Here is a 23,951-nt window from a genome sequence, read left to right on the forward strand (position 1 = left end):
ATAAGCAAAATATTCTTCCCTGTCTCTCTATGGGAACTCAGACTACAGCAGTAGCGGTTCTCAACTGCTTCTTACCATGGTCCCAGGGGAGCTCAGAGGTGCCTTCCAGGAACCCATAGGGAAACTCTGGATCTGTAGAAGAAAGCTTCATTACTAAATCAATACCTGAGGGCTAAAGGCTGCCCTCAATAGATGGACATCTGGAGTTTAGCTCTAGCCAGCATTTCTGCTGATCCCACAGATGACTTTGGAAATTGCAATTCACTGCCTGCAGCCATTGGTCTGTGGAAACAACACACTGTGGCTTTCCAGGAGTCTCCTTAGAGACGTGACACAGAATAATTCATCGCCAGTGCCTGATCTCAGTGATGCTCTGCCACTGAGTTTTTGCACTTAGTCACCAGGGTTACCCTCCCACTTTTTAGGCTGGAAGGACACATGAACAGTTTTGCAAATTCAGACTCAGAGGTGTACGTTTGAAACCAAAGAAAAAAAACACAGACTGACCCAGAAAGCTTTCCAGCAGGGAAAGGGCTATGGAGAACTGCTCTGGATGTGAAGAAGCATTAGCAGCACACACAAATGGCAATCCCAGAGAGCTAACACCGAATTCCAAATTTAAGAATTCCCATTACAGACCCTCAAAACTCAATAAACCCTCAGTACTTTCGAGGTCAATCTTGATGTAATGGCACAAGAGATTTTCCTCTTGCCTCCATCTTGATTTTTTTAAAATTATATAAAGTTGAAAGCATTGACAAGTGTGTATTAACTATAGATAAATTTAGATGTAAAGTATGTATTTAAAGCCTTATGCAGAAGATGAAAAGCCTGAGCACTTGGGGGCTGTTGGACCCCAAATGTTCAATTTCTGAGACAGCCTGAGAGCTGACTCCCAGCTCCCCATGCACAATTCCTTGCTCTGTTGAAGCTGCTTTTTCTTCTCTCCTCTCTACTGAGCACAGGCATCTCCAATTAATTTCACTGGAGCTGTAGCAGAGAATCTTACACTCTTTTTCCAATTAAAATATCATTTTGCACCAGATATTCCCTGCTTTCATGATGCTGAAGTACCAGTCTACAAATAAGACTAGAGGAACCATGCCATTTCATCCTCTCTCTAGGTTCATCACCAGAATTTAAGCATATCCTGACTTAAAGCTGAATATTAAGATCCAATTTACCCTCCTCCGAGAGTCTCAGAGAACTCCTTTAGCCAGGGGAATTGCCTGGATGTCCCAAGACAATTGGTTTTACCTTAGAGGAAATTCCAGTTGAAAACAAAACACAGCTGTTTCTCTTTGATACTGAAACAAATGTGTTTTCTGCTCTCCCATATATAAATCTAATCCTCATTTCAGCTCAGGAAATGACTGTGGGGACACTGGTCATCAAGAGTGCACAATAGAATGAGTGAGAAATGCAGCAATTAAACTAAGAGGATAAAAAAGCATTTGTATAATGGGAAATCTATTACCATTTATCACATCTAGTATTTGAAGTAGGCCTGCCAAGCCATAGAATCCATTGCAAATAATGCAAGAGGATAATGAAAATATGCACCAAGTTTCAGAAAAAATAAAGCCAAACACAGTGTGATTAATGAATATACAATATTCAGAATATATGTATGTGCTGCTGTGTTTATCTGTCTGACAATGATTACACTTTTTCTATAACAGCAACCGGTGGAGAAATAGCAAGGAAAAAAACCAGCCTTCTATCAACTAAACATTTGAAAATATGTATCAGAACAAAATTAAAGGAGCAGAAACTATTCAAAGTAGAGCTCACATTAAATTAGTTCATTTTTCCCCTTCAAGTTGCCATACAGTTTGTTTCCTTCCTCGGGAATAATAAAGCAAAACCCTGTGTGTCTAATAAATACCCTGAAAATTACACACTGTACTAAAATGCATTTTAGAAGGCAGTATTTCCTTACTAACAGGTGCAGTTACGGCTGAATGTATTAATGTTACAAATACTGATAATACTGCCTTTGTGAATTTGTTCTGATTATTTTCATCTTCTCTTCACTAGTTTAAAGGATGTTGCTACATTACTTTTTATGTGCTTCAATGACTATCAGTACAGTCAGTGGGCAGACCCATAAAACAGGCTCTGGGGAGAAAAATGCAGATTTATATGGAAAGGCAGCCTCTTCTTTTCTTCTTTTCTTTTGGTATTTGCACATTGTCTGCAAAAAATAAAACCAGATATTTCCAGATACTGGGCTAACACTCTTTTTATCATCACTGTAGATCAGACCACATTAAACTGGCTAACCATTGTACACCTTCCATTTAGAAAGAAAGCAAAATAAACAAAGTTCACTACAGATAGTTGTTTCTCCATAAATAGGATATAAGTATCTATGTGCATATAGATTCTGTGGGATTACTGTCCTGCAAAAATATGTCAAACAGACTGGCCAACAACAATCTGAAGGTATCTCTCAAAAACATTCATGCCATAGTGAATATTAAGACAATCTATTGGAATTAACAGACAAGAGATCTCCCCCTAAGAGCTTGGGAGCTCTTTGAGAGCCACAGAAGCAAGTAACATTGGCCAACCGTGGCATTAAAGCACTTGGAGACAAAAAGTCTGCCTTAGATAAGCAAGCAGGATCAATGCTGAAACAACAAATTCAATACAGTAAGCCTTGAACCAAAGACAGGATGAGCTGATCTATAAAATTCAGGTATCCCACAGACTCATTGGCTGCTATCTGTTGGCAATGAATCCCCCCTTCCTGGCATATGATTTCCCACAGAAGCACCCATATCTGCTGTGGAAAGCAGAGCAGCACCAGGGTAGCCAGAAGGGGCTCACCCCTCCCCCAGGCTCCAAGTTTATTGCCTCTTGGAGTCTGTTAAATCAAACGTGCTGCTAACAAATGCTGTTAGTTCAGGCTGGGGGGGGTCAAACTGGCAGCTCAGCAAAGCCAGACTGAAGTGGCTTCTCCGTGTGTATTGACATTGTCAATAACAGACGTTTGGAAGAAGATGTTCTGCCCACATTGACACCTGTACCGCTTTAACTGATTACCCTTAATAAATGATCCTGTGACAGCGTGAACAATGAATAATTTCATTGGAACCACGCTCATTAGTAGACAATTCCCGAAAGGAAATGGTCTAAATTATGCTTTACAAGTACCTTGCCTGATCCTAATTAGCGTGGCTACAGCTTTCCCTGTGCAATGCCACAGCCTCCAACAGAGTAACATGGGGGGGGGGGGGGGGAGAAGTTTCATGTGCATTATTAGGTTTAATTACCCTGACAATAACTTTTGCGGGTAACAGTCTGTTATAAACTGTGTTCAGCAAAAAAGGCAAACAGGCTTCAGTCATTAACCCTAACCCTTGATATTTTGGAAGTTCTTATTTTCTGCATCCATGGGCACTTTTTCTGACACACGCTCTGAACATCCTGTGCAACTTTTTACAAACTCACCAGGACACTTCATGAGAAGTGCCATGTTTAATTTTCAGCTACATGCAATTATTTCCCCTGAATTAGACTTCTCCAGACCCTCAACCCTCTGTAGCACCAGCTGCAAGAGGTTCTTTGGAGAAATTTCTAGTTCTCACCATTGCATTTGCTGAGACCAGGAATGCAGCCGTGTGTAAGCACCATTTGTGCTGACAATGTCTTCCCTTTTTTCTCTCCATAAGTCTCACCCCAGATTGGCAGGAAGGCTGAACACATAGGATTTTTCAGGAACTTTTCTGCAATTCAAGTGGGTGTATGGCATTTGAGATATGTCCTAGAGTTAAGAAGACAAGTAATTTAAGCATTCACCTCTATGTTCCTTTCTTGAGCTTCCAGCTTGAGGCCTATCAGTATTTGTCATAGCCATCTCCTCCTACTATGACTATTTTATCAGCTGACTTTTGGAAATGGGTTTAGCAGAGCTGTATTATCCCAAAGAGCAGTGACCAAAGTGGTACTGCCTGTTGCCCACAGTAAGAAGAGTGGTCCTGCAGGTGGAACACTGTTGCCAGGATTCAGCCTAAGACCATAGTTTATTTTGCCAGGAAATGCTGAAGCCATCCTTCAATAATTAAATGATAGAGTATGTTTGTTCAATCTGTGAATCCATGGACAAGGCATCAGTCTTTCCAAGGAGGCAGCTGAGGCTCCTGAAGCAAGAAATTAAAATAGTCTTATCTCCGTGTGCTGTACTGCCACTCGCTCCGACTGCCAATTGACTCGGGAGAATGAAAGGCTCTTACAAATGCTGACTGCAGATGCCTGCCTAGACAGGGGTCATGCTCTGCCTTCATGTATGTACTCCCAACAGTCTTCTCACTGTATTTGACATTGTTGTTGTGCTAATGAAGCAATTAGCCAGGAACAGCCCAGACAGTTAGTAAGCCAAAGGCCAAAAGGCATCTCCTTTTTAAGCAGGTTCTTGTGCCCCAGTTTAAGCGCCAGCTGCAGTCCTTTACTGTGAACACAGTTAAAGGTAACACACAAATCCCTCACTTACAGAGCACCATCAGCCCCAGAAAGGATGGTAGGAAGGCTGCGGTCACTGCAACCTGCAGCTTACCTTTGAAATTGAAACAGCCTCGTTTTAGAGATGTTGTATAGGGAAAATTTAAATAACCATGCAGAATCAGTACTGCTCATGCTAGGATGTACATGTAGCTTTTAAAATAGGGTGTTTGTGCTGGTAGAATTGCTGTTACTAAACTTAGCAGCCAGTAAAATCTACTTTGTTTCTTAAGCAAAATATTGGAAGCTTCTAGTTAAACAATTATTAATCAATAGCAGAATGTTCAAGAGGTCTTAAGGACCCATGAATTTGAATTTTATTATTATCATTAAACACATTGCACTAATATTATGTTTGCTTATAGAAACCTCATTTGGGAGCTCATTTTGCCTACAGCGTTCAGATGTTCCCATACCACACTGAGCAGGGTTTGAGTGGAAGAGGTAAAGAAAGAATGGGCCAAGAGATGTACAATTATCTCCATTTTAAACTGTTATAGACAAATGCCGTTTCTGAAATAATACCAGTAAAGGTGTTTTACTCACAAGAACAAATTAACGAAGGCAACAGCACATGATTTGTATTCTGGTCTCCTTAAATCAAAACCAGATGTCTGCCTACCAGAAAACCAACCAGGTTTGCCTTGGTCTTGTCCAAGTTGCCGGGTGTACATGGCTGAAGGATTTGGCCTGTGTTTTTACAGGACATCAAGCTGAATTATCTTTGTCCATCATCAAATCTAATGACCAAATCCACTGTCACACATAACTGGCATTGTTTTTTCATATGCAAAACAGCTGTACCAGTTTACTCTGGCAGGAAATTTGCCCATCAGTGGTCTACCCACTAGGCTGCAAGCCAACAGCAGAGTAGGTAACTGAGCCCAGCCGTGAGTAAATCCATATATCTATCTGAAAATTCATCATTAATTTTTCCTACTTTAAGCACCTTTCTATTCACACAAGGCTTGAATTTCTCATCCCATTTGATAGTAGGTGCAGATTTGCCAGCCCCTGTGGTTATGAGACCCAGAGCTGCACCATCACAGAGGTGGCCCAATGTTCACTTTTCCAGGAACTGACTGCACCTTTAATTAACTAGAGATTTGTTTGGGAAGTGTCTAAATTGTAACAATTATGACCATGATGGCATAATTAATAATGGATTGAATTTGGCCAACAGCTGATATTTTGAAAAGCACTTACCAGCAATTTCATACTTCCTACTAAGTGAGATATTTATTTTTGTCATCCAAGGGAGACTTTGAGAACTCCATCTCCCACGTCTACTGTCTTCAGACAATCTATTATCCCCATTTCTGAAGTATTTTCCTACCTCAATAGCCTACATTTCCCTCATCCCAGAATTGCCAAATTGATTTCTCTAATCATCAGTGCTAGACTCAGCCCTTCATGAAGGCTGCAATTCAGTCTATACCTTATATTTTATGCTGACATCTAAAAGCAATGTCAAAGCTGCATTTTATAATCAGGGAGCCTGAAACTTTCACTCTCTATTTGCATTTCCTTATTAATGGGTTGGTCCCATCATCAGGTGAATGAGGTGAAAACACTTTGCTCCAAAGTCAGCGTTGATGCATCCTACAGGTAGGGCTTCAGATGGATCAAAGTAAGGATGCTGCCTGGATTTTTCTAAAACTCTTATGCTGCCTGGCTTTGCTTATTTATTTTTATTTTTCAACTGCAGAAAACCTGCCAAAGCAAGTGCCGCAGAGTATTTTGAGAAGGTAATTCGGTATGTGTCTCTGCTTCCCTAGAAAATCCAGCTGTTGGCCTCCAGGTTCACCTGTGCTTGTCTCATCCACAGACAAATTGAAGATCTGGCTGCAAAATGGACTGAACTACACAGCTTCTGCAACTACTTTATAAGCAAGCGAGATGTGGATGCCACCTCTAATCATTTGAGCACTCACATACTTGCTCTTGAAGAAGAAAAACATCTGTCTCACTGGATATTTTCACTCATTTCCTTGGTGTTTATTACAGTTGATCCCAAGATGGGAGGACTGGGTTGACTGATCACTCCAGTCCTCTGAAAGCTGATGCCTGCAGCTCTTATTTACGCACTCTCTAGTGCTTGGCATTATATGAAATGTGAGAAAGAGGCACACAGAAATTCAAAGAACACTTAACAGTAAGAAAGTGTATTTATCAGAACAAGATTAAAGAGATTTAAGGAACTCATCTCTTTTTCTTTTTGCAAATATTAGCCTTCAGCAAAGACATAGAAACATTTGTCTTCATTCTAAAGAGAATATTATCAACTAATTAATTTCTGGCACCAAACAGTCCGAATGTAGCAGAGTTTAATTGCTGAAAATGTTGAAACAGAATATTTTCTCAGCAGAATATTTTCTCAGCAAAATTTATGTTTGGTTACAATGGATTGAATCTGTTTGATCAAAAGCATTCTCTGTGCAATTGTCTTTGCTGGAAGTTAAGAGAGACCATAACCATTTGTGAGCTTTTAGTCACCTCTGAATCTCCAGTGAATGCCAGCAATCCCCTTTCCATGGGCACTGCAGGATGTGCAAGTGGGTGCCCAGGAGGAGTTATAAATAATGCAGCTCCACAATGCCCTTAGCAAAGAGGGAGATCGGAGCTGCTGGGCTTTGAAAGGGCACCCTACTCCAGTCAGGAAGCACAGCTTTCTCCTTCTGCTGGTCTCCACAAGGGAAATCACTTTGAAAGGTTAAAAAAGGGCAACTCTTTCTTGCTCAATAGACCAGTTTATATCTTGTGATATGAGCAGAGCTGTTAATAACGGCTTCATTTACAGTTCGCTCACCACTGCAGGGCACAGGCAGAGAGAGGATTATTAGGGTCTCCAGCCCGTGCCTTTCTTGGGTTCCTTTGCCTTTATCTACAAATATCCCAGCCTTGATGCTATTAACCCTGACTCCTTCAGAGCCACACATTAATCCCAGTCTAGGTTTTCTCCTTTCTACCAGCAACAATACTGTCCTCACTAGCAGAACACTTGGTGCCAGGTCTCAGTGCTGCCCCAGGACCTTCAGAGGTTTAACCTCAGCTGCTTGACTGCTGTTTGCAGTGTTCCAGCACCACCCCCAGACCATGACCTTGACCAAACAGTGCGGCACACATAGACCCAGCCTTGTGCCAATGCTCTGCCAAAAGGATCTCTTTCCCTTTCCTGTTTCTCCACCTTCCCTAATGTAGTCCTGTCCAAATCACTTCACTTCTTGCAATCCCATATAAAATTTTATTTAGAGGTCCCTCACACTATTCAAGTCATCACCGCTTTTACCAAACATCATCCTCACACCTAGGGGCATACAGAGCTCTATGAACAGCCACATTCAAAGAACAGAGGCATAGGAATAAACAAATCTCTCTTTCCAGCATTTGAATTTATGGCTAGAAACTAAACTATCAGCTTTGCAATGATTTACTGCTGTACAGTGAGACCCACAAGATATAAACAGAGAAGACAAACCTGCAGGACAATAAATTGCCACAAACCAAGCTGTCATCACAAAAGGCATAAAAGCCTTGTGAAAACCACCCTGCTGATGGGACACAGAGGGTTTTATGGCAGCTGCGCTTCTGCAGACATGAGGTACAGGGGCCTCTTCCAAAGTAGGAGATGCCCATCCCTGGCCTCCACCACCACCTGCAGCTCTTCCCGCCTCCTCCCCTGCTGAGGGTCTGGGATACCCTTCTTATGAGCTTTGCCCATGATTTCCTAAAGTACCCAAACCCTTCGGACAGCCTGGCCATGCAGTTTTGGACTCTCTTATTGGTGTAGCCCCCTTCTGAAAGGGAACCACTCTGATAGGCACCTATCTGAAGATGTTTGTCGTCACCCCAGGGATCAGGTAGGACAAGACCAGCTCTGAGAGCAGTCCATCAGAGATCACTGCAGCTTCTGATCTCCTCTGCCTGCGAGGGCTGCCTCTCTGTGCGTCCTCATGTCCCTCCAAGCCCCAGTACTCATGAACTTCAAAGCCACAAGAAATGCACTAGCAATTCTGGCAAGCTCGGCCAGTGACTCTATAAGGATGGCTTGGTTTTAATCATGTGCCTGGGGGATTTCTTGTGGGAGGATGAAGCAACTAGGTCTGGCATCACTTAGGAATGAAAGGGTAGGAGTTTAACAGAGATGATCTGAAAGGCTGAGCAACATCCCTTTGAATGAATTTACATAACCCAGAAGTCCAGCAGCTCTGTATTTTTAAGGTAGCCAATACTGGGTAAAAAAATCAAAAGAATAAATGTGTCTTAGCTTTCAAAGGGACCAGAGGGGGAAAAAAAATTAATTCCCCATAACATTACACATGATTGGGATGTAGGTTTATATCCAGAGCCCTAGACCAGTGTAAAAATAGCTGTGATAGATGGGACACATGTTTAGGCCACTGACAATCCCCCCTCCCATACCAAATTTCTCTCTTTGTTGAGAATAACATGAGATTTTCCCAAACAACTCCTTTGCTGAATCTGTCTTTCTGCTTAGACACCACAAAGCCAGGCAACTCAGTGCTGCTTTGCAATAGGAAAGGGGGGGACACAAAACAAAGAAATCCAGAGAGACCGTCCGCAGGGAAATCCAAGGAGCTATGAGAAGATAAAACAAGAGGCAAAGAAGAATCCTTATGAAAATTCATGAGATGTGAAAAACTGACAGGCCAATTAAATATGCCTAAATAGGATCAGAGATTATCCCAATGCCACTGTCGTGTCCTACTGTTCTCCACCCTCCCTTTGTTCCCCCTCCTCCTCAGCCTCCAGAGAACCAGCTCACTGGAGATTCCCAGTCCCTCCTGCTCGTTCCTCTGACCAGCAACAACAACACATGTTACAGACCCACCACTCCCTGCCTTGTGTCTGCTTTTCCCCAATCCTCAGCCAGCTGCTGGCGTTCCTGCTCCCTGTGCAGTGCTCCTGCAGAAGGAGCACAAACGCTGAGAGCCTGCAGGGAGTGGGGGCTGGCTGACGCTTCTGTAAACACCACACTAATCCGTTTCAGATATTAGACTCCCATATATGTGTTTTTAATAATAAAGGCAACATTTAGATGCTGCCAAGGTATCAGAGAGACAGTAGCAGAGAGAGAAGAGCCACCCCCACCAAATAAACAATGGAAAATGCTCGCTTATCTTTTCATACCACTAGGCCTCCAGGCACCCAAATAAATGATTGCATTCATTTACATTTTATTGTGGAGATATAACTGGCTGGAATAACTGCCGGCACAGAATCCAACTGCAGGAATGCACTATTTTTCTCCCCATTTGCCTTAACTGATGCTTTTCTCTTTTTTTCTGTCAATCCATCTCTATCACTGTTGCCTGGATGGCAGAAGTGCATTAACCCACTACCCATCTTGCACTTAGGGAAAAAAAAAAGCCATCAGTTCAGCTTTGTAAAAGCCTCAGGCTAACAAACTGTTGCAGAGTAGCAGAGACTGTGAAAGAGGGGGCCCTTCACCTAAAGCATATCCAGGCAATAAAGCCAAAAAATTCTTAGACAGTCACACATTCATGTCCCAAAACCCTTACAAGCCGTATAAAAGTCAGCACACAAGAGACATCCTAGCCTTCAGTTTTACTTCCCTTACAATCAACAGAGAGGAATAGACTCTCCAGAGAATTCATCATGCAAGTTTTGGATGTTTTGGGTCAAGAAGCACTAGTTCTTCTCCTCTCCCTGCTAAGCAGCCTGACTCCATGGCTTAGAGGGAGAGATCCACTGTGTACACCCAGCTAAGATGGACTCAGGCTATCTAACTACTATTGCCCCCACAGCATGGCATTAACTACAGGTTCAAAAGATCTGTGTTGGTCTTTTCATCAAAAGAAAAACCAAATAAATAAAAAACAACCAAAGTATTCCATCTCTCGGGTCAACACCTTAGAGCTCACTAGATGAGATGGTTAGAAGGAAGTGGACTGAATATAAAACTCAGCTGTGATGGGACCACATTCCCAGCCTGAGAAACTCAGGACTGGGGGTGAACCTTCTCAGTAACAACCTCCTATTAAAACGACAAAGTAAAATACACACAGGTTTAACAATAAAAATGACTGTCAAACTGTCAAAGCTGGTTAATGTTTTCCGCTGCCTTCTCACATTCTGACACCTAAATATTTTCAGGTTTTAATTTCCTTTCTTATCTGTCGATCAGTTCCTTACTAAAGATAAGGTAAGAAATATAATGAAAACTTTAAGCAAAAGTATTTGAATATATTTCACTGGAAAAAATGGTAGCAGAAACACATCTCAGATTCTTGAACTAGGTAGGTAAGGCAGGTAAGAGAGGTGAAAGTCAGGACAACTGGAAGCTGAAGCCAAGAGCAGGACAGTTACCAGTGCTGCTCATCATGGCATTTTCTCAGGCCTCAAGCTCAGAGGCCAGTGCCCATCCCTGCCCCAGTCTGTGTAACCCTAGGAAAGTCCAGTAACATCTCTGTGCCCCAGGTCTCCAGCTGTAAATGAAGCCACCCAAAGCCCTGCAAGAATGGGGCCATCAGATGCTCCAGGACAGGGTCCGGAAAGCAGCTCAACAGAATTAGGTGTGTGAGAAAGAAAAAAAGTGAGCCTCTAAAAGGTATGAAAGCTACAACAATACTATTGCAAACAAACCACCAAATGTGATGGCAAGAAGAGCACTGACCTACATTAGACCCAAGAGTGGCTTCGTCCTAAGTGTAGTTTCATAAGTGCTTCACATGCCTTGGACACTGGCAATGCAGAAGGAAGGAAGCTGAGCCTGATGGCCAAATGCACAGACCTACACATTTTCCTCTGCTGGGTCACAGTCCCCAGCAGAAAGTTCAAATGTGCTGGAGACATGTCAGTGAATGCTCTAAAAGACCCTTTTTCACATTCCCAGCATCTTTTGTTTTGCTGTTTTATAGACCGACTGAACACAGAATCATTTTCAATGATATTACAGCCACAGCAGCGTTTGCTTGGAAGGTAAGGATGGATATTATGGACCTGGGTCCACACCAACTTTGATGGACAAGAACATCCCTCAGAAAAACAACAACCTAAATTCATCCATTTCACATTGCTCTTCTGTTTCACAAATATACAGAACAAACATACAGGCTTACATATCTCAAAATGCAACCACACGTATCAAACAAAATTCTCAATGAGCTACACATTCTCCCTACACTTTCAGGAGCACCATTCTTCCAGAAAGAAGATTCCCTTCTCTCCCCACTTCACAAATGTGCAAAATGCCACCCACGCAAGCAAGGGAAGGTTTATAAAAGGAGACCCAGGAGTTTCAGTTCCCTGCCTTTACCACTTCTCCCACCAGTATTTTTCACAAAAAGCACAACAGCAGTGGCTGGCTATAGGAAGCTCTCCTGTCACACACAAGCAATGGATATCAAACAGGCACATTGTCCCAAGGTGAGAAGGAACATTCCTGTTTCCTTACCAGTGGTACAGAGGTGCAGGTGGCACAAACCACCTGGGTCACAGAGTTCCTGGCTCTTCCCTTCCTCCTCCACCCTCAACTCCTCTCTCCATCTCTTCCTTCTCCTCGATGACTTCTTAAGAAGCTTCAAAACCTTGTTCATTTTATTCATTTGGTCTCAGGGCTGCAGAGAGGGGACAGGATCTCCCCAACTCCGGAGTCTCAGCAGCTCCAGCTCCCAAGGAAGGAGGGACAGCTAGAAGCATGCAGGTCACTGGGAAAGCACTTGTATGTGTGTGTGTGTCTGTTTCAAAAGCTTCTTTCCACCCAAAGAGAGAGTTTTGGGTGATGATGGGAGAGGGGGGAGGAGGGAGAGGGATTTCTTTTGCCTCTGTCCATCCACAGCTCTTGCAGAGAACAAGAGCAGGCATTTCTTCTCCCTGATGACTTGGGAAAGCTCATAACTCACAGGGGCAGCAGATCCTGTATAGAGTTTTCAATTTCTGTTTTTGACAATACATGCATTCTGGCAGATTTCAAATACTCCTCAGGCAAAAGAGCCAGCATCAGCTCAGAAAAAGCAGTGACTCTTAAAGAATTCTGGCTTCTTTTCAAAGACTAGAAATAGCTAACGCAGACAGCAAATAATATCTGCATCTATGAGAAATGCTAAATAACTGTGCAAGCTTGCAGGAAAGAACCTTGACTTTCCTGTGCTCACACAATTGCTCACCTTTCAGCACTTATTTTCTCACCAGCATCTTTGGAAAAAGGCAAATAATTTTTCCAGTTTCCTGCAGACACTGAGGTAATGCAAGGTGAAGTAGCTAGTCAAGACATTTTTAGCAGAACCACTGAATACACCCCAATAGCTTCTCTTCCTGTTTCAAAAGCTTAGACTCTCTAAACTTTCCAAATAATCTAGAGCCTTTAAATGTTTTTACATGACCCTCTGGTATTTTTACACAGATTTTAATGGACAACAACATGCAGCCTATAGTGTCCACCCAGGGCCATAGATGCTCTCAGACACCACCAAACCACTGAGAAGAATGCAAGAACCCTGTGTGGGAAGCTCTGACATGATCCCCTGTCCACAGCAATCTCCAAAGACAGAGTTCAGAGTCCCTTCCGCTGCTGCTGCCCTAGCACTGCAAACCAAGGCATGGATGAGCAGTAAGAAGAGCATTCCCCTTGAAAGACTCATTTTGTTTGTAAATGACAGTTTTGAGAGTCAGGAGGCTAAGTGGAAAACAACCCTGTGTGCTTGGGAATGACTGCCTGGGAGTCAGGTGGATGACAGGACGAGTGAAGGCCTGAGCAACCTAATGCAACAGGTGGCATCCCTGCCCATGGCAGGGGGGGACAGAACTAGATGATCTCTCAGGTCCCTTCCAACCCAAACCATTCTATGGTTCTGTGACAAACACACACCTTTACTGCTGGCTTTCAGATTTAAAACAGACCATGAGACACAACTTAAGACAGATGTTTATTAACCCACTTATACGCAAAAGAACCAATAGCAGAAGCAGATTATCAGTTCACTATAGTCAGGTCAACCCTTACCCAACCTACAAAGTTATTTGGCTGCAAGAAGAGCGTCCCTTGGAAAACTTTGGGAACTGATGTAGCTCCTGGCCCAAAGTTTCCCCTTTGTCTCTGCCCTGCAGAGAGAGTCAACACCATCCTATCTCCCACACTGATGCCAAGGAAATACCCATCATGATTGTCTCCTGGCCATTTCAGGGAGGAATTATGATTTTTGGGCAGTGACTGCCAACTTGGAAGTACCCTCCAAGAACCCAACCAGGCCAGTGGGGTTAGAAAGGACCTTCTCCAAGCAACCATGTGTGGGATTGGACATGGCTGTGCCAGGCATGAGAGCCTGTTAATAACCTGAAACTCCATTTAGAGTGATACAATTAAGTACAAACCCTGCAGTAGATAGTATTAATGGATGTACAAATTAAATTATCCTGCACTTCATTTAAGGCATTATAAATAGGGCCATCACTCTAACCACTGAGCAAGATGCAGCCCACGCCCTGCAAAGGCCAACACAGGGCAGAGCATGGGCACCAGCAACAGCCATTGCCAGCCTCGGATAACCCTTCAAGGACTGAACTCTCAGTGCCCAGACATGGCCACAGCAGCAGTGCCACAGAGCAGACCCCAAGTGCAAGATCTGGCCAATGCTTCTCAGCTTATTAAAGCCCAGATTTTAATGAGCTGTGTCTCCAGACAAGCAGCATCGTGCAAATTGCACCACCCCAGGAAATTATGCTGTTCCCATGCATCACTCTGAGGCATAATTCTTCTCCTGCCACCTTTCTCCAGGGCAGGAGGTAATTTGCACTGCCTCCCTCTCAGCAGTTTACCACTGTCAGGAGCAAAGGCAGCTCTTCTGCTGAGCGAGGATCTCCCTGGCTCCCCTCCAGGGCTGCACAGATGCGCCTGCTTCCCTTTCCTCCTGTCCACAGCCAGCACCCAAATCAGAGCCTGCTCCTGGCAAGAGCTTGTCCTAGTTTGCATTGGTCTCCACCATTTGAGATCCACCTGCTCTTCCCAGGCATTAAGGCTCCCACAAGCCTCCTGGGAGATGGGCAGGGTGCTGGCCCAGCCTCACACAATGGCGAAGCCCTTTGCAGTGGCTTCCAGATTAGATATCAAGCCGGCAGCAGAGTCCCAAAGGGAAGTGGGAAGCACTAGGCAGGCAGCCAGCCTCAAGGGCAGTGAGGTCCATAATTCCTTCTAACATGCAGGAAAACCCAACCTTGTCCACCCAGGCAGCTGCAGACTTCAGCCCTAGTCCTGCTCTTCTTTGCTCAGGCTCCTTCTTTGAACAATCTTCAGCATACTGCTATCATTCCCTAAATTTTCTTCTACCTCCATCTCACTCCTGCTCCAGACTGACTCCATTTCCTCTCTTTTCCTTTGGAGAATGGCTGTAATCCTTCATGTACTCCTAATCAATGAGATTTATGAGTACAATTCCATTTTATTTTGATGGTTAATACTAGCACTAATGCTGCTGTCATGTCTCCATAATTAATAACAAGACTAATAATACAAAACCAATCTAAGAGTCACTTTATTGGTCTTCAATGTCATTAGTTAGAACTGACATAACCAATTCAAGTTGCCATCCATACTGAGCCACCATTACCACTTCTATAAAAACAAAACACATGGATTTGGGACTGTACTGCAGCCCAGACTCTCAGTCCAGCAAGTGATGCTATGGCGGGTCACCTGAGGGCGATCTCCTTCTCATCTCATTAATATTTCTGAGAGCTGCAGCAATACAGTGAGCAGCAGGAAAGCAAGACAGCATGGAGCAACACAAAAGATTTTGCTGATATGGGCTCTCAGGGACTAAAGGTACAACCTGCATGTCCCCTGTGACTGCAGATACTGCCTGCACTCAGCCCATTCTGTATTTTCTCACCAGTTGCCAGTATAAAAGGCAACAAGCCACCATGAACCACTCAGGTCCTGTAGGCGACTTTTTCCTGATTGAGTAATCATAAGATCTCTGTTTTGGAAAGATTTCTGCTTTATGGCCTGGCTGTTAATCCTATAGATTGCACTCACACTGCTTTCAAAATTTATTTCACTGTCAGGGCAGCAAGTTGCTGTAGTCATTTGAAGGCCAAAATTGCTGCCTCAAAGCAGTAAGCATTTAAGAGGTGAAAAAGCCTTCAAAGCATCTCACTAACTACTGTGAGTACTGGGAACACTTTGGTTTCCATTCAGGTGATCACACACTCTTTTCATGTCCTACTCCCACTTAGTTTCACCTATTGCTTCTCACAAATTATCTGAAGCTGTTTGATTTGAGCCAAGATTTGGGTAGAATTTAGGAAGGTTCAATAATAACAGAATAATATTGCTAAGTTAATGTAAACTATTTACTTGTCCCTCCTTTTCCAATCAGAGTCCTACAATTAAAGTATAGCTGTTATTAAATGTCTTCCAAAGCAAACCATGCATGTTTCAAATCGGTCTCAATTTAGCAGTTTTATTTTTGTGTTAAATGATAGGGAACAGCATTAGCACAAGGGTCATTACATGAGTCAGCAGCACACGGCAGCTGCCTCTTCCCAACATGACTGAGAACAGCCTCCTGCTGCCCCTCATCCTGGGCAATCTTCCTCTTCTTCCTGCTCCTGTCTAATCCCACCCCTGACTGTAGAACCATTCTATGCCCCGTGGAAGAGCCTGCTCCCTAACCAGCAGTACTATTCAGTATTTCTCAGCACTGGGACATGCCAAGTGATTTCAAACAGGAGGAAGCCGACACTATTGCCTTGAATTCTTAAAAAGCATAGGTATGGTGCATCTGCCACAAACACTAAAGGGAGAGAGGTTTTCAGCAGGAAAATCCCAAGGAGCAAGGGATGCAGAAACACAGCCCTGTTTGCTTATGCCAGGCCACCAAAGTTACAGCTGACAGATTTAAGCAGACCCGAACCTGTGGCCTGTGTTTTGGTAGGCAACCCTCAGGCAAAACTGAAGGCATTGCCCTCCAGAGATGGTGCTTGGCACTAAGTTCTCAAAGCCATCACTGGCTGCTGCAACATGGTTCCAGGAAATCACAGGAACACCGGGGTCTGCTGCAGCCCAGAGACACCACAGACACACCATGTCCTTGTTCGACCCTAAGCAAATGCCTCCAAACAAGGAGATGCATCCTGCTCCCAATAATATTTCACAGGTGAGCCCTTACCTGATCCTTCCCTACCACATTATATTTTGCTTGCTGCATAACTCTGAGTTTCTGTGAGGCTGGAGACAGCACAACATGCTGCAGTTATTAATCACACCATGCAGCACTGCTGTTAGGCTTTATGTCATGAAGTCTTCACCTGCTTTAACACCAATCAGTGGCACTGACCCCCTCTGCAAGTTTCTGCTGATGCCCTGCTATTTCATTCCCTTCACTATTTTCCAGCTGTTTCAAAGACCACAAGAAGCTTTTGAGAAGAAAACAGCTTGGTGTCTTGCAACTGCTGCATTTCAAGTTAATTATTTTGGGCTTTTGGCTTTATTACAAAATAATAAACATGACAATAATTAAGGCAAAAAAGAAAGAGGATAATGTTGGAGGATTGCCACCTGTGTGCAGCATCTTACCAGCTTAACTACAGCTACAGAAATTAAAGTTGGGGATTTCAAAATCTTCAAGCAATGAAAGAGCACAGGCCTAGCAGAGCAATTAAGACTTACACAGCTACTTCCAACCATTCACACTAAGCTAATTCTTATTTCAAGGGAATGTGGTCTCAGAATTAAAACTGCCACAGAAAAAAAAGGCTCAGATGGTTTTTAAAATCTGCACAATTTTAAAAGCATCAGGTGCATATTTGGCTTTTTGTTTATTTTTCTGGGGCAGGAAAACACTAGCTGTCCAAAAATACCTGTGAAAGAATAAAGAGCTGTAATTGCTGTAGAGACAACAAAACCCACACCAACCACATAAATAAATTTCAGTGCTTGACAGTAGTCATGGTATTTTCACTGTAACAACAGCAATACTGGGAACAGGGAACAGACCATGGCCATTTATCATGGGAAATTATTAAAAATGCCTGAGTAAAATACGAACTTACTTGACTCACATATTTTCTTTTCCCGGTCCTTTCCCACAACTACCTTAATTTCTCTCACTTGTTTGATAGTAGTTCACAAGATATTCCAGCACCTGCAGTGCCCTTCTGGCCTCCAAAAGTTGCTGTGTGATGATAACAGCACCAATGAAATAGTAAGCCTCACTAGGCAGGGTGAGAGCCACAGCCCTGGAAAAGTGGGGTGACACATTTGGGGACATTTGGTGACTGACACGTATTCCCTGGGACTCGCAGACACCCAGATGTGCACTGCAGCCAAGCCCAGGAACATGTAGTAGACACTTTTCTACTGGAAGGGAAAGTGGAGAGACCAACATAGAATTGTTAAAGCAAAACTCTGGGTTCTGTTTTGTGAAAGTTTGAATGCTGCACTACTGATGCTTTCAGGTACTGTTTCTCAGCACTCCCATGTCATAGCCTCTCTGAAATTTTATTTTGGTTCAGCAAAGAAATCTGGAAAGGTGACAACTCTGATCCTGTGCCAAATGCAGGCTGGCAAACAGCTGACAAAGAAAGCAAACTCAGAGAAACACAGAGTTTTTCAGGAGCATAAATTATTACAAGTGGCTCAGTAGTGTCTAAGTCTAAAGGGACTGACCCTGTAACCACAGTTTCTAAGTGGAGGATGATCTCCATCCCCTTCACAGAGGCAAAAAACACACATGGGTGCAAAATTCCACTTTTACATGAATCCCTGAGGCTCATAAGTGAAGGACTAGAAAGAAAAAACAGTACTGAGAGATAATTTAGAAAGAGCAAGCAGAGGCCAGTTACACACATGGCTTTTAAGACAGGATGGCTGGAGAACCATTGGTGGAATGAAACTGAAAGCTGCCCTGCCAGTCTGAAATCAGCCTGAGGGTGTCATGCAGAAAGAGGCATTAACTGACAAGGAGTTTGATTATGAGATGTAGGACTCAGTCCAAACCCGGGTGAAATATGGCCTGTGTTCAGTGGGAATTCCAATGGAGGTGGGGGATTCAGCAGCTCAGAAGAACTAGGAAGATATTTACTCTGCAGCAGACCAAAGACGTACTGACAGAGCAACATGTTTCAGTGGGATGAGATGGGCACAGTTTGCTCTCCTACCTCCAAAAATGTACCTGTTCTGCAGGCAAATAGACACCACCACACTTCAGAGAGGAGCTCTGAGCTCATAGCCTCACAAGGGATTCACACTGACAAATGTTGTTATTATTTTGCAGATCAGAAAGCTAGAGAGGAACAAATCCTACCCTATTCTCCAGCAGTGTCAGGCATGACTGTGAATAATCAGCTGCCCAAAGCCTACTTGCAATCATTGCAGTTGAAAGAGCCCTGGCTATCTTGCTGTAATCAAGAAATGGAGGCCAGAGGCAGCCTCCTGCAAGCAGGAGATAGCTCAGGCTGTAAGGACCTCTGGCCAGATCATGGAGAGACCTCAGAGATGCCAACTGGCCCCAAAACACCCTTCCTTTTCTTGGTAGGGGAGCCATGATTTACCACTAGGAGAGGTGAATGGCATTGCTTCAGGACTGTGCAAGGTGATGGGCCACACCACATGGTCCCAAGCCAACCCCTTGAAATCAGCAGGACTTTGGTCTCAACCACCCAGCTAAAAACAGGATAAGAGCACATGCACCATCGAGATGCTCTGAGAACTCAAATACATTCAAGCACTCAGATGTCACAGTAATCAGGGCTATAATACAGGAATATTAGGAGGAAAAACAATGTCATTCTCTCATTCAAATGAAGGACTCCTGTGGCCAGGGCTCAGCCTTGATGAGAGCTGGAAGAAGAAGGCTGTTCCCAAGTTTCTCACTATCTTCTCTTCCCTTCACTTCCACCCAGGATCATGTGCCAGAGCATCCCGGCTGGCTCATTGTTCCCTATTAATTGCAGGATCTGCTGACCCTTGAAGCTGCCATAGCCAGTGAGAAGCAGCCAGCTCATTGCTCCTCCCAAATCTCACCACCTTCTTAATGTCCTCAGGAGACCCCATTTGGAAATGAAGTCATGGGCTTATTACAGCTGTTCAGAGACTCAGCTCTCCCACTGAGGTTCTGAGGGAATTGAAACAAAATGCTCTGAAAAGATGGTACTGTCAAGCAAAGCAATACACAGTGGTGCTTCTGGCACAAGATGCTAAGTTCCCTCACCAGCACCTTGGACAGTTAAGAAACAAAAGGAATGCCACTCCTGGACCCAATTTCCCTCTTCCATTTATTTCTTTCTCCAGTGCCTAACCCAAGTCAAGCCTAAACATCAGTGTGATTTCCACTCGCTCTCTGCCATCAATCTTCCTCTGCTTTCACATTGAAGTCCTGCATCAGCAAAATAGTTAAGGAGGGACATTTCCACACCACATTCTGTCAGTACAAATTATTTCACTCCCTTAAGCTCCTTGGGTGTGTAATTTTCAGGAAGCTCAAATACAGCAGATATCTAAAGCCGTAGGCTTGTGGAGGCAGGAATTACCAAAGCCTGTCACCAACAGCAGCAAAGTTTAGCATATTCTCCCCAGCCATTTAGGTTCACTCCTGTAATCACTACAGATACACTCAGGTGAAGTTGAAGCTCCTATTGAAAAATAATCACTGCACAGCAGCTCCAAACAAACAACAGCTCTTGCTAAAGAACTTCATGACAGTAAAAACTCCCTGGATTTTATCAGGACTAGCTTTCAGCTCTGTGGCTTCCTCTGTTGCCCCAGAGAAGCTGCTTGCATTTTTCCAAAACATACCAAGTCTGGCTGCTTGCAAGGGGCTGGCAGCCCAAAAATAGCACTTGGTACCAGAATTTCAGGTTGGAAGTAAAGGAAAAGACAAAGACAAGCTTGGGAATGGGAACAAGGAAATGGATGAGCAGAGAGAGAAGGAACAGAAATAAAGGAGATTTCTGATTAAATGTGCACTTTTCCAAAGGACTGACAGGCTTTAAGAGAACTTGTGATAGAAACAGCTCCATTTTCATGAATGACCATGGGAGCCTTGCTACTGGCTGGCTCTTCTGTGTTTCTCCAAGGTTTCCATGTCCATAGGAGCCACAACATAAATAATGTTCAGAAACCAACTAGTTTGAGGGTCTGTCAGGAAAAACTCAACATGGAAAAGAGAGGCGGGACGGATGGGTGGATGGATGGACAGACGGATGGATATCAGGCTGTGCTAGGAGTCTGGATGCCAAACAAGAAGGGCATGCGGTTGTGTTTTCTCTTCATATGCTACAAACACACACCACAATGGCCAAGCAGCCTGCTCAGCCCCTGACACTTGCAAGTTCATTCCTGGCCTGGAAGCACAGGGATCCATGGGGCTGCAGAGGCTGCAAGACCCAGCAACTGCAAATTGGACTTGATGTGAATTTTCTCACTCTCCTACCACCTCCCCCTGTGGAAGTCAAATGAAGCTGATAAGAATAATGCCAAGTCCAATTCCCACAGAAATGCCAGGCAGCAATCTACTCTCCTGGAAATACATTTCAGTGTTTTCATAAGGAATACACTAAAATTTCAACTTTCTGGGAAAATTTTAAAGTTTAGATGCATTTCAATTTAGAATTCATTGTTATCCCACAAACCTCAAGAATGATTATGGAAATCAATTTCTCAGGGAGCTTTAATGCAAATAACTAATCAAATGCAATATCTCCAAACAATTCCTAAATCTTACTTGTTTCCTTCAAAATTATCCATAGCAATGACCACTGCAGGAGAACAAGGAGGTGCTGCATCCATTTCAAAGGAGTCTAAAGAAAGCCCTTTTCCTAATGAAGGAGAAAGCTCTAAACTTTTGGAAAAAAAAAAAAAAAAAAAAAAGAACGAAAGTCTGTGGCAGTTGAGACTCATCATCACCAACAAACAGTCCCAAATGGTGTATTTCAAGGTTTCTGACTCAGCTGTCAAACCTGCCATCCTAATCAATGCTTGTAAGAGCACTTACACACAGTGGGGCTTCATTCAAGTCAACAGTCCAGCTCTTGGCAATTAAACAGAACTGTGCAGGATGTAAAAAACACCAGTATTGCCTTATTTAAAGAAAGATGTGCTGCGTGAGTAAGATCTACACAGGGAAACACTGCTTCCAAAAAATTCCTCCACTGGAAATTATTCTGGAAAAGAATGGGGGAGGAGAGACAGAGAAGTGAAGAAGGACAAAGAAATATTAATAAGTTTGGGATGAATCCAAAATCTAATTTAACAGCTGAGAGATTCCAAGGGAGAAATTGAAAAGGCAAAAGGAATAGCATTCAAAATGGCTTTTTTATATTATTATTAGAGGGTTTGGAAAACAAATGCAGCATAATGATTTACCTGAGAATAGGAGTTTTTTCCTCTACTTTGTTGGTAGCTAAAAGTCTTATTTAAACAGCTTGAAACCTACAAACCTCATCTATCATGGGAAGAGGAGGCTGTTCTTGTACCTCTCCATTACACAAGCCACCAACACATGCCAGGAAATGAAAGGGCTCCTGTTCCCTCGTAGAGGGAGCAAAGCCAGCTCCTGCTGCCAAGCCACCTTACTTTGCCTTGGATACAACACCTCCATTTGCTATGCCCCTCTCCAAAACAGATGTGCAACATGGAGGGGCCTCCTCAAGTCATGTTTATTAAACACCAGCCAAATAATTGAAAATACCTTACCTGAAAACTGCTCTGTGAATTGCTGGGAACGGCTGTGCTGTCACTGGCTGCAGCCCCTGATAACAGCTGATAGACAGAGCCCTGGGAGGCACCATGAGAAATCTGTGAGCCCAACACCCACCCCATTGCACCACAGCATGACAGCCCCATGCCTCCTTCCTGTACTACCAGCAAGGCATTAATTCCTGGTTGAACAACAAGCTCATCAAGTAATCATGACAAAAAGCATTAATGACCTTGCCTTTACTCATGCCAAGACATTCTTAATGTGTATAACCACTGCGAGCAATCAACACAGCTAAAAACACAAGCAAGAAAACCCCAGTCAAGTGAGTATCACTCTGTTATTCCAGAACTTCTGACAGCATCCCATTATGTCAGACTGCATTGGGTAAGGTCATATAATCCATCATAACCTGACTTAATGAGGCAATTAAAAACAAATGCATTTCATGCACAAACTGCTTGCTATGCAGCCCTTCTCTAATTCCACTTGGCTTCACAATTTCTTAGGGGTGAAGAGTCCAAGACAAACTAAAAGGAGTAAAGGAACTATTTATTTAACTTCCTTTCAAGTACATAAAGCATAAAAGTGATACTCTCCCTCAAACCACAGGTAAATAGCTATATACCTGAGGTGGTGATAGCAGAAAGGTTTTCTCAGGGCTGAACAGATCAAAAACACACAACAAAGGCATTTTGATCCCTTATTTTATTATTTTCAATTTTTTTTTTTTTATTAAATAACATAAGGGCAGGATGATAGCTGGGCTCTGCAGAAGGATTGAAACAGAACGACAAATTCCAAAAGCATCACCACAGATTGGTACTGCAAACCCACACTGTTCTCTATCACCACAGTAGGAGCACTCTAGCCTGAAGCTATGGCATGTCTGGAAACACAGGGCTTTGTTATTTTTTCTTCAGTAAGAACAGTGCAGGAGGCTCCTCAATTCTACATAGAAAGGTTGCTCCTGCACCTGCACCTGCCTGTTACTGAAGACACAGCTCCAGCTAGAAGCAGTTTGGCTACTTGGATCCAGAGAACATCTTCCCCTCATGTACCACCCCTGTGTGTTGGTACATCAGCAGGTAATCTGTTTTTCCTGTAATGGATTATTAGTCAGTGCAAGAGAAAAGGCAGCAAACTGTTTGGGCTGACCACCTGGGATTCATTGTGCTTTTTCTCCTCTCTTTTTCCATAACAAAAAGCCCACACACATTGGATCCTGCTCCGTTGCCTTACATTGGACTCAAGCAGAGCACCCCTCACTGCTTGTGACTTTTGGAGAAACACAAGCAGCAGCACAACTGCTCAGCTTGTCCACCTTACCAGAAGTTGTGTTTCAGGCAATTACGAGGGGAAGATTTAACTTGTCATCAAGGAAGATGCAGCCCCTCCATTGCTTCAGTGGGGCACACCAGGAGAAAAGCCCCTGAGGCACAGATACCTCTCTCTACACTGCCATGTAATCACTGGTGAGAGCTCCCAGCTGATTTTCCGGGGTCATTTATTGGTATCAGAGGTGACACTAATGCACTGCTCAAAACTCATTGGAGAGATCCCCACCTTCTTCCTCATCCTGAGTAGCTTGAAAGGAGCAAACCTGGCACTTCAGCAGCCAATGCAACACACATATAGACTCCAAAGTGACCCCAGGGCACACAGAGCATTCATACATGTACAGTATGGACACCACAGGTCACAAAAACAGGGGCTACACAGCCACAAATTAGTGCCACTCTCCAAAAGGTGAATTGGATGACTCTG

The 23,951-nt window shown here is 43.5% G+C and overlaps 1 protein-coding gene across 5 annotated transcripts in view; it reads right to left on the reverse strand.

The window, feature by feature from the left end:
- Window positions 1-23,951, reverse strand: part of GRIP2 (glutamate receptor interacting protein 2) — a 266,417-nt gene that overhangs the window by 125,113 nt on the left and 117,353 nt on the right. For 2 of the 5 annotated variants that reach the window (XM_019280444.3, XM_019280447.3), the window contains exon 1: window positions 11,945-12,213. The exons of 1 other annotated variant lie outside the window; for it this stretch is intronic. In XM_019280444.3, the coding sequence (XP_019135989.1) occupies window positions 11,945-12,095 (151 nt within the window). In that variant the 5' untranslated portion in view covers window positions 12,096-12,213. Of the gene's footprint in view, window positions 1-11,944; window positions 12,216-23,951 lie in introns of those variants that run through there. 2 more of the 5 variants (XM_019280450.3, XM_019280449.3) reach the window with 1 other exon arrangement.

The sequence above is a fragment of the Corvus cornix genome, chromosome 12 (assembly GCF_000738735.6).
Source record: "Corvus cornix cornix isolate S_Up_H32 chromosome 12, ASM73873v5, whole genome shotgun sequence".
Taxonomy (NCBI): domain Eukaryota; kingdom Metazoa; phylum Chordata; class Aves; order Passeriformes; family Corvidae; genus Corvus; species Corvus cornix.